The sequence below is a fragment of the Atractosteus spatula genome, chromosome 14 (assembly GCF_055471065.1).
Source record: "Atractosteus spatula isolate fAtrSpa1 chromosome 14, fAtrSpa1.hap1, whole genome shotgun sequence".
In the NCBI taxonomy this organism is placed as follows: Eukaryota; Metazoa; Chordata; class Actinopteri; order Semionotiformes; family Lepisosteidae; genus Atractosteus; species Atractosteus spatula.
The window spans coordinates 14,434,034-14,445,243 of record NC_142719.1 but is presented as its reverse complement, the minus strand read 5'-3'; the positions used below and the strand labels follow the sequence as shown (position 1 = coordinate 14,445,243).

Below are 11,210 nucleotides of genomic sequence, written 5' to 3'. Positions count from 1 at the left end.
TGAGAAGATGGATGGCTACAGCTGCATTTGGGGGAGCAATCTGGGGGTACCGCAGTAGTGTTGGAGGCAGGATTCAAACCATTTCCAGTCATGAGTCCAAACTGTCTCCATGCTGCCACACTTTGTGTCTACAGCAGGAGCGAAGATACCACGTACAGTTCCTTTAAAACTCCCGCAGAGGCCGTCAGTGAGACGAATGACTTGAAGCCGGTAATTCCGTTCAGATGTGTAAGGCTGGTGAGGCCGGTAGGTGCAGAATTTACCTAACATCCCGGCTTGAAAACGCACACGTGCCGAAGCAGAGCTCTGTACAAAGTGATTAGTAATTGGAAGAATGTATGTAAAGAATTTTCCCTTACAAACTTTTTATAAGACCGTAGCCCCGATGTTTAGGCTAGGGAAAATCGTGGCAAAGTTCAAGACCGAGACGGGAAAAACAGGCCGACATTCCTACGGTTCTCCTGCGCCCTCCAGCGGAGAGAGAGAGAACTCTTTTCCCGGAAAAGTCTCCGGGGTCTGCTCGCGGCCGCGGTTTGAGTTGATAGTGTTGCACACGATTGTTTCTTTTTACCATTTAAAAACACGTATAAAACACGTACTGTGCCAGTCCACGCAGGACAACAACCCACTGCAAGCCTGGACGTGTGCAATGTGTGCGTGGGGGTGAGTTTATAATGCGAGCGCTAAAAACATCAAACCAAGGACCTGTACTCATTGTCTCAGTTTCCACCTCTAGGTAGGAAAGATTGAGAGACGTCGCGGATAATGTACGTATAGAGGTACCCTCTATTAAGACGCAGCGCGCCTTCATTTCCCACCGACAAGAGGACTGGAGGGGGAAGATGGACGAGTCATGTGATTGCGGCTGGATGGACCAATGGGAATCTCAATCCTTGAGCGACGTTATTTTCCACGAATCAGAATTTCCGTTCCCTGCGAAGTTTCCCCGCCTCTGACGCAAGTATCACCCAATAGCTTACGCGAGCGGGGGACGAAGAGTTAAATTGACGACCGTGTCAGCCAGTTACAATCTTGCTTTTTGTTTTGTGGGCTGGGCAGTGATGAGAAGCAGTTCCGGTTGCGCTCTGTGATCTCTGGACTCTTCTCCGAAAGGAAGAATCTGTCACTGACGTAAATATTTCTAAAATATAAAAAAAATGTCCGTCTGTAATATTTACACTAATGCTGCTTACTTTCCAAATACTTTAGCTGATACGCAAAAGCCGCCGGACGTCAAAACCTTCCTATACAGTTAATCGTAGTGTTTAATCTATTTTGTGTGTTTGTATTAAAAATCGGATATTTCAGTTGCTCGTTTCGTTTGTAGTCTTTCACTGTATATAAATGAAAACAGTGTTACGACGGAAGGTTATTACCAGGCGTGTTTAGTTAAAAATTCACGTTTTTTTCCAGAAATATATATTTCTATAAAATATTATCGTTAATTTAAAAAAAATATCATATTCGAGCAATTCGTATTGGTTTCCGTTGAAATCGACGGATTCTTTTCCTACTACAGCCGACCTTCTGTCACAACGCCGGTATTTTTAAATCATGCCAGTAAACGTTATTAATCTTTTCCCTGAAACGAGGATTTGACCTCAGCTTCTGGGCTCTGAACGTTGCTTAGAAGCCAATGCAAAGACCTCTGGCACTGTTACTTTCTGATTCAAGAACTTGACAGTTCCCCACCGTGAGTGTAAGACAACCAGTTTTTAATCTATACAAAATAACATTATACCTCAAAAAAGTTCGATATTCCTGTCGCCCTCTGCTGTCGATCGTGCGAAGTGTCTCGTAATTGGTTTCTAATTGTCCTTCATTCCTGCCACGAAAAAAGCGGATCGTTTTTAACCTCAATTGAACGATTATTGGGCGACACGGTGGCGCAGGGGTTAGCATTGCTGCCTCACAGCGCTGGGGCCCTGGGTTGAAGTCTGGACCTGAAGTGCTGTCTGTGTGGAGTCTGCATGTTCTCCCCGTGTTAGTGTGGGTTTCCTCTGGGCGCTGCAGTTTCCTCCCACAGTCCAAAGACAAGCTGGTGGGTTAACTGGCTTCTGGGAAAACTGGCCCTGTGTGATGGTGTGTGTCTGTGTGGCGGGTTCCCCTGTGATGGGTTGGCGGCCAGGCCAGGGGGGGTGTCCAGCCTGACGCCTGTTGCTTGCTGGGATGGGCTCCTGCTCCGCTTCGACTCTGAATCGGAAGAAGTGGTGGATGAGCGATTGTTCAGATCCTGTATCCATTGCTGTTGCTTTGTGAAGCATTTATTTTCCCCATCTTTCTTAAAGAGGCATCGGCATCAACAGTAGTGACAGGTGCACCGTCATTCCCAGCTCTGACACTACGCCTCTAGACCACCAGCCTGGGGAAATGCCTACAGAAACGATGCTTTTGATAAGAGAATACAACAGCATGAATTTATAAGCGATAAGTTTGACCAGGAACCAGGTATACATCTTCATACACATATAGGATAGACAGCTGCGTGGAATTCACCTCTGCTGTAGATACAGAATACTCAGATAAATGGCTAAATAAGCACAGAAGCAAATTAGAGAAGATGTGTATCAGAATGAGAAACTTGATTCGCCAAGTATAAGATATACAAGATAGACAAGCTGGTGGATTAACTGGCTTCTGGGAAAACTGGCCCTGTGTGATGGTGTGTGTCTTGGTGCAGGTGTCGACATAAATTCCAATCAGATAAAAGTAACAAAACAGAAATCTGCCGATGAAAACAAGGTTCAGTGATATGTACATTTTAAAAGTATGTACAGCTGGGTCATAACATGTACAGTGGCTACTGCGTATATTTACAGAAAGTATCGTCAGCGTGTGCCTGTGTGAAATGAAAATGTACAACCGATCACAGAGGAGGCATGATGAGATTTGTCCTTGTTTATGGGAGTCAAGGCCTGGGGGAAGAGGCTGGGTGGGTGTCGGTTAGTCCTGGTTTTTGGGGCTCTCGCGCTTGGTCTCCACTGAGAGGGAAAACGCTGGAGGAGAGAGTGGCCATGCTTCTCCCCGCCCTCCTTCTTATCTTGTCGAGGACAGATCTGTGAGGGGAGCTGGCAGCCGATGGGTTTCTCTGCACATCGCTGTCATTTCCGCTGTGAGGGTGGTGATGCAGAGCCAACGCAAACAGAAATAGAAGGTGTTGTGACTGATCCTGTTGTGGCTGTGTAGACTTGGGCCAGCAGTGCTTGTGACAGCCCAACTTCCTGAAGCTGTCTAAGAAACTGCATGCGCTGTTGGGCCTTCTTGGTAATTGTGGTGATGTTCCTGTCCCATTCAAGGTCCTGCTGGATGACAGTTCCTAAAAATGTGTCAGGCTGTGCTCTGCCAACCGTGAAACCACGTCTTTCCAAAGGAAGGAGGGGGGGTGGGCTTCTTCCTGAAATCAACGCCCGTCTCCGCAGTTCTTTGTGTATTCAGCTCCAAGCTGTTGACTCCACACCGTGACACTGGGAGGTTTACTTCCTCCCGGTCTGTGGATTCGTCGCCGTTCGTGATAAGACCAACCAGAGTGGTGTCGTCCGGAAACTTGAGAAGTTTGACAGATTGGCTGTTAGATTGTACAGTCGTTGGTGTGAAGTGAGTAGAGTGTGGGTGAAAGCACACAGCCCCGTGGGGCGCCAGTATTGAGAAGGACGGGGTCCGAAACGTGGCCGCCCACCCTGACGTCCTGTTTCCTGTTGGTGAAAAAGTCGTGGATCCAATGGCAGACAGGATGGGGCACATTGAGCTGCCTCAGTTGATCCAGAAGTAGATCAGGGGCGATAGTGTTGAAAGCAGAGCTAAAGTCTACAAACAGAATACGGGCATAAGTGTGAGAGCTGTCCTGGTGCTGCAGGATGTAACGCAGAGCCAAACTGATGGCATCGTCAGCAGACCTGTTAGCTCTGTTTGCAAACCGCAGGGAGTCCTGAAGAGCGTCAGTCAGGATTGTGAGGGGATGCAGAAGGAGTCTCTCAAAGCACTTCACAACGACAGAGTTTAAGGCAACCGGTCTGTAGCCGTTCAGGCAGGAGATCTCCTGTTTCTTGGGAACCGGAATGATAACGGAGGTTTTGAAGCAAGCAGGCACCGCGCGCTGGGCCAGGGACTGGTTGAAAAGATCAGCAAAGACGGAAGATGGCGGTTCAGCACAGTGTTGCTGGTGAAACGCGATCAGGGCCGGGCGCCCTCCTAATCTTCTGTTTCTGAACAATGAGCAGCTCGCGTGATGCTCAGTAGGGTGCAGGATGCGAACTGGCGGGGTGAAAGGGAGAGAGGAAGTGTAAAAGGTGTCGCAGACTGACTGTGGCTGGGCTGGGGGGAGGGGGTGAAGTGGAGACCCTTTGACCCTCCAATCTCGAATAGAAAATGTTAAGCTGGTTTGCAAGTGCGGGGTCTGCTGCAGTATCAGAAGGTTTTGATTTGTAGTTTGTAATGGTCTGGAGACCCTTCCATACGGATGCACAGTCATTCAAGGAGAACTGCTGTTCCAGCTTTCCCCTGTGTCTGCGTTTGGCGGCCCTGGCTGCCTTATCGAGTGCATACTTGGCCTTTTTATATGCATCAAGTCGCCACTTTTATAGGCCTCTTCCCTGGCAAAGCGTAGTTTTCCTAGCTCAGCGGTGAACCAAGGTTTGTTGTTATTGTACCTGCAAACAGTCTTGGTTGGCATGCAGGATTCCTCACAAAAAAATGATGTAAGAAGTAACTATATCGGCATAGTCATCCAAATTGGTTTTGAAAATGTCCCAGCTGGTGGAATCCAAGCAGTCCCTTAACTCCTCAGTGGCCTCAGGTGACCGTATTCTCACTGATTTTACCTCAGGCTTAACAGTTTTGAGCTTTTGCCTGTATAAGGGGATAAGGTGGATGAGGGAATGATCAGAGTTTCCAAGTGGGGCTCGGATGATCGCCTGGTATGCATCTTTAATGGTGCTATAACAGTGGTCCAAGGTTTTGCCTTCTCTGGTAGGGTCTCTGGACACGGCCTGCTCTGACCCCAGCTTTGCCCCGCCATGACTGGCCTGCTGTCTGCCCTGCTCCTGGTTCCAATCCGGCTCTGCCTGCGCCTGCAGTCTCTGTGTTTCTGGGCGCTGGTGTACAGCACCGCCGGGCTCACCGCGACCCTGGTCCTGACCCGTATCACATGGAGGGGCCTGCGAGCCCCTCGGCGCGTGTTCCGCTGGACCGTGCGTCAGCAGCCCCCTGCCTGTCTGAGGGACCCCGTGCTAGGCGAGCACAGCTACCTGCACGGCATGGTGAGTGAGGGGTGGGGACTGGAGTGACTGTGGGGGGCGGGACTGGAGTGAGTGTGGGGGGCGGGGACTGGAGTGAGTGATGGGGGCGGGGACTGGAGTGAGTGTGGGAGGCGGGGACTGGAGTGAGTGAGGGGGGCGGGGACTGGAGCGAGTGAGGGGGGCGGGGACTGGAGCGAGTGTGGGGGGCGGGACTGGAGCGAGTGTGGGGGGCGGGGACTGGAGTGAGTGAGGGGGCGGGACTGGAGTGAGTGTGGGGGGCACGGGGACTGGAGTGAGTGTGGGGGGCGGGGACTGGAGTGAGTGTGGGGGGCGGACACTGGAGTTAGTGAGTGTGGGGGGCGGACACTGGAGTGAGTGTGGGGGGTGGGACTGGAGTGAGTGTGGGGGGCGGGGACTGGAGTGAGTGAGTGTGGGGGGCGGGGACTGGAGTGAGTGTGGGGGGCGGGGACTGGAGTGAGTGTGGGGGGTGGGACTGGAGTGAGTGAGGGGGGTGGGGACTGGAGTGAGTGATGGGGGGCGGGACTGGAGTGAGTTATGGGGGGCGGGGACTGGAGTGAGTGTGGGGGGCGGGACTGGAGTGAGTGATGGGGCGGACACTGGAGTGAGTGTGGGGGGGCGGACACTGGAGTGAGTGTGGGGGGGCGGGACTGGAGTGAGTGTGGGGGGTGGGACTGGAGTGAGTGATGGGGGGCGGGGACTGGAGTGAGTGTGGGGGGCGGGGACTGGAGTGAGTGATGGGGCGGGGACTGGAGTGAGTGTGGGGGGCGGGGACTGGAGTGAGTGATGGGGCGGACACTGGAGTGAGTGTGGGGGGGCGGACACTGGGGTGAGTGTGGGGGGGCGGGACTGGAGTGAGTGTGGGGGGCAGACACTGGAGTGAGTGATGGGGGGCGGGGACTGGAGTGAGTGATGGGGCGGACACTGGAGTGAGTGTGGGGGGCGGGACTGGAGTGAGTGTGGGGGGCGGACACTGGAGTGAGTGTGGGGGGGCGGGACTGGAGTGAGTGTGGGGGGTGGGACTGGAGTGAGTGTGGGGGGCGGAACTGGAGTGAGTGATGGGGCAAGGACTGGATTTCCTATTTTTCTAATTTTCTCAGTTCTCCCTCCCTCTCTCCCAGAGCTCTGGCCTGCGTTTCCACTATGTGACGAAAGGAGACACCAGCCGTCCTCTTATGCTTTTCCTCCATGGATTTCCTGAGAACTGGTAGGAGAAATGATCCTCTTCGCCTCTCCTCTTGTCCCCTTCCTCCCGTCCCCTCCTCTCCCCTTCCTCCCGTCCCCTCCTCTCCCCTCTGTCTCCTTCCTCCCGTCACATCTCTCTCCTCCTTCCCTCTCATCTTCCTCCCTCTGTGGTGATGCGCTGTCCTGCTCCCTTCGCTTCCCCCCCCAGGTTCTCCTGGCGCTACCAGCTGCAGGAGTTCAGCTCGGAGTACCACACGGTGGCTCTGGACCTGCGTGGCTATGGGGACTCCGACGCCCCCCGCAGGCGGGAGGACTACATGCTGGACCAGCTGCTGGGAGACATCAAGGACGTGATTGAAAGCCTGGGTGAGTCGGCGCTGAGCCTCTCCGCTGGGAAGAGGGATGGATTGTGACATTGCTGACATTGACTCTGACATTGCTGGATCTCTGTCTCTTCCCAGGGCACCGGAGCTGTGTACTGGTGGGCCAGGACTGGGGCGGCACCCTGGCGTGGCATTTCGCAATGGAGCACCCTGGCCTGGTGCGCCGCCTGGTGGTGATGAGTGCGCCACACCCGTCAGCTTGGCGGGGTGAGTGTGCCAGTGTGGAGAGCTCGGAGCCGGGGCTTCACAGGGCTCCCAGGCCTGGAGGAACGTCTGGACTCTTGGTCTTCCAGCTAAGCGCCACCTGGTTTGATGGAATCAATTTATTTGTTTGATTTATGTTGCTGAACCCATTTTTAAGAAAATGGCAGGGCTGTCAGTCAGAGTCCCAAGTGCACAGCAGTCTGATCCACTACGGATTTTACACTGCTGTCAGCCACACTACCAGTGCACAGCAGTCTGATCCACTCCGGGTTTGACACTGCTGTCAGCCACACTCCCAGTGCACGGCTGTCTGATCCACTATGGGTTTTACACTGCTGTCAGCCACACTCCCAGTGCACAGCAGTCTGATCCACTACGGATTTTACACTGCTGTCAGCCACACTACCAGTGCACAGCAGTCTGATCCACTCCGGGTTTGACACTGCTGTCAGCCACACTCCCAGTGCACGGCTGTCTGATCCACTATGGGTTTTACACTGCTGTCAGCCACACTCCCAGTGCACAGCAGTCTGATCCACTCCGGGTTTTACACTGCTGTCAGCCACACTCCCTGTGCACAGCAGTCTGATCCACTCCGGGTTTTACACTGCTGTCAGCCACACTCCCAGTGCACAACAGTCTGATCCACTCCGGGTTTTACACTGCTGTCAGCCACACTCCCAGTGCCCAGCAGTCTGATCCACTATGGGTTTTACACTGCTGTCAGCCACACTCCCAGTGCCCAGCAGTCTGATCCACTATGGGTTTTACACTGCTGTCAGCCACACTCCCAGTGCCCAGCAGTCTGATCCACTACGGGTTTTACACTGTTGTAAGTCACACTCCCAGTGCCCAGCAGTCTGATCTGCCCTAGGTTTTACACTGTTGTAAGTCACACTCCCAGTGCCCAGCAGTCTGATCCTCTCCAGTGCCCGGCTGTGTTGCAGGCTGTTGCTGCCGTGTGTGAAAGCAGGGTGAGAGTGCAGGGGAGTCCAGCCCTGTGTGTGAGAGACGGCCTCTTTCTCCCTCTCTGCAGACTACATCCTGCGACACCCCTGCCAGCTCCTGCGCTGCAGCCACAGCTCCTTCTTCCAGATCCCCTTCCTGCCCGAGCTCACCCTCCCACTGGAGGACTTCCAGGTACCGCCCCAGCACTGGGGGGGCCAGATCGCTGGATCTGTGGGGCAGCCTCTCCTGTTCCCTCCCTCTTTCCTTTCTATAAGGACCTTTTTGCTGTTTTGGAAATAATAGACGAATAACATCAACATGCAGGTATAACATGACATCACAAAATACCCAACAGCACCACACCACAGACACCATGGCACTGTGACAATGACAGCTTTATATCGTAGTGCAGGAAGTCACGACAGCTGTGGACTTCCTCTGCCTTCCTGCTCTGGTTCGAACCATCAAACCACATCCACAGTCTGCATCACATCTCCCCGTACTCTCTGACACTCCGTCTCCCCACCCCCTGTCTCTTCCCACCCCGCCTCCCAGCTGGTGCGCAGCCTGATGACGGGTCGCTGGGTGGGGATCCAGAACCGGGCCAGGCGGCTGACGGAGCCGGAACTGGAGGCCTACCTGTACCAGCTGTCCCAGCCCGGGGGGCTCGCCGGGCCTCTCAGTTACTACCGCAGCCTCTGCAGGTGACCCCGAGCTCCGCCGGGATACAGACAGGGATCTGTTCCTTTCTTTTTGGCACATTCCTAGTGCCGATTGCTGTGTTCCAGGGCCTGAAATGCCACATTCCCTGGGCCAGCGGCCTCAACACACGTTTTAAATGCCCCCGTGCTGCTTGGTTTTGGATTTTACAGCAGATGCTTCATTTTTCTCCAGACACACACAGATGCAAACATAGACACATACATGCACAGACACGCACACAAATGGACACATATGCACACACAACATGCATGCACTCACACATACATGCACACACAGCTAGATGCACACATGCATGTTGACACACAGACACACACAAACACAGAGGCACATATACAAGCTCACACGCACGCACACACACGCCGCAACACAGTTGTACCCCAAGTCGTTTTTGCGTGTCCAGCCCAGCGTGCTTCTGCGCTGCGCAGCTCCTCCAGCAGGCTGTCCGCGAGCCAGGGCACCGGTGACGCCTCTCCGCCTCTCTGTCTCTCTCCACAGCGACACGCCGCTCCGGCACCAGGACGTGGGCGTGGCCTGCCTGCTGCTCTGGGGGGAGGCCGACGCCTTCCTGGGGCCCGGGCTGGCGCGGGCCTCGCGGGCGTACATGCGCGGCTCCTCCGCCGTCCGGATCGTGCCCGGCTGCAGCCACTGGGTGCAGCAGGACCAGCCGGAGGCCGTGAACGGGCTGATCTGGGCCTTCCTCAGGGAGGGGGGCAGAGGAGGCAGTACCAGGAACCACCACTAGGGGGAAACCCGCGCTGACCAGCTGCTGCAGCTGCACAGCAAGAGAACTGCTTCACAGCAAAACCCATGGAGGACTCCCATGCACCTGGTGAAAGGCCGGGGTGCAGCAGCTTGATTTTTCATGGAATACTGGGGAAAAGAATAAGACGTCCTTGAAATGCCTGGGAAACCGTTTACTACCAGAATGACTATCGGCTGCTGAGGACTGGCACTGCTAATGAACTCTGTTTTGGATGCACAAAACCACGGGGTACTTTCAAACAGGCGGCGAAGGGTCGGAGGGCCCTGTCCAAGCCAGTGTGGGGACACTGGATCCCGCACGCCGCCGCTAGGGGGAGCTGGAGAGCGGAGGAACACGTGCTCTCTCCTGTCGGTCTTGCCTCCGCTCCAGGGGAGCGGCCGCCAGGAGACTGGGACAGTTGTGTGCTCGCTCTCCGAATCCTGTTCTTTAAAGTGGAGCAGCTGGTCCCTGCAGGACTCCTTTCAGAGCCTTCAGCTCCAGAGAGCAACTCCCTCCCTGCCTTTGTAGGCAGTAAAGGTTAATGATGTTCACCGCGGCCACATTTACGAGAGACAGCGGAGGTGCCGCAGAGGGCGGCGGGAAGGATCTTCCTTCTCCCGGTGAACTATAGGAACGGTGAAGCAGAGCCACTCTTCAGAGGCCAGCAGCAGGACAGAAGAAGAAGCCACTCGCTTCTCTCTGTGCCTCTTTTACCGACAGGAAGTCTGATGTGACTTAATAGAGCTCTTTAAGGTCCATCTGCTCTCAGTCCCGTTTTTCTTTTCTCACGTGGCTTAAATTCAGCAGAAACAAGCGCCGTAGGAAACAGGATGCGAAATGTGTTTTTCTGAAGTGTAATGTGTGTTTTCAGAGCTGTGCGCAGAGCTGCGGTGTTCCAGATACAGTGCTGTGGTCTGGGGTACACTGCTGCGTTGTGGGGTACAGTGCTGCATTGTGGGGTGCAGTGCTGTGTTGTGGGGTACAATGCTGTGGTCTGGAGTACAGTGCTGCGTTGTGGGGTACCGTGCTGTGGTCTAGAGTACAGTGCTGCGTTGTGGGGTACAGTGCTGTGGTCTAGAGTACAGTGCTGCGTTGTGGGGTACAGTGCTGTGGTCTAGAGTACAGTGCTGCGTTGTGGGGTACAGTGCTGTGGTCTAGAGTACAGTGCTGTGTTCTGGGGTACAGTGCTGTGTTCTGGGGTGCAGTGCTGTGGTCTGGGGTATAGTGCTGCGTTGTGGGGTGCAGTACCATCCCCCCAGAAAACAGCACCTAGCAGTGGCATCTCGACCACAGGGAGCCGAAAACCAGCGACGTTAATTGGAAAGGCCCATCCTGACCTGGGGAGCATCCTGATTTGACTGACAAATTGAGATGGGCAGGAATTTGAATGAGGATTGTCTCTCACGAGACCAGACATTGTCCATTTCCTCTCCGGTTTGAAATCCTATGTGGGAGGGGGCGATTGTGTGTCTGTATATTTGTTTTTGTGTGTGAGTTTGTGTGTATCTGTGTTTGCAAGTATGTGTCCGTGCATGTGTTTGTGAGTGTATGTGTGTTTGTGTGCGTGTGTTTGTGAGTATATGTGTGGGCGTGCATGTTTGTGTGTGCGTTTGTGTGCATGTGTGTTTGTTAGTGTATGAGTGTGCGCATGTGTGTTTGTGAGCGTATGTTTGTGTGTGAATGTTATTTTCAGGCTTGTGTGGGTGACTGGTTGTCAAAGCAGGTCCTCTGAAAGCCTGACCAAGACTGTGGGAGATGTGGCCTGTGAGGGCT

At 54.1% G+C, this 11,210-nt stretch overlaps 1 protein-coding gene across 3 annotated transcripts; it reads left to right on the top strand.

Moving 5' to 3' along the window:
- Positions 1-1,085: 1,085 nt before the first annotated feature.
- Positions 1,086-10,193, top strand: unm_sa33314 (un-named sa33314). Of its 3 annotated transcripts, none has more exons than XM_088933330.1 (8): positions 1,086-1,131; positions 4,970-5,255; positions 6,374-6,459; positions 6,646-6,803; positions 6,899-7,027; positions 8,061-8,164; positions 8,528-8,676; positions 9,191-10,193. In XM_088933330.1, exons 2-8 carry the CDS (start codon positions 5,013-5,015, stop codon positions 9,435-9,437), a joined length of 1,116 nt encoding a protein of 371 aa, XP_088789456.1. In that variant the 5' UTR covers positions 1,086-1,131; positions 4,970-5,012; the 3' UTR covers positions 9,438-10,193. The 3 variants fall into 3 exon arrangements, with proteins under 3 accessions (XP_088789456.1, XP_088789457.1, XP_088789458.1); XM_088933331.1 differs by lacking the exon at positions 1,086-1,131 and adding an exon at positions 1,148-1,693; XM_088933332.1 differs by lacking the exons at positions 1,086-1,131; positions 8,061-8,164 and having other exon boundaries at positions 1,148-5,255.
- Positions 10,194-11,210: the final 1,017 nt, after the last annotated feature.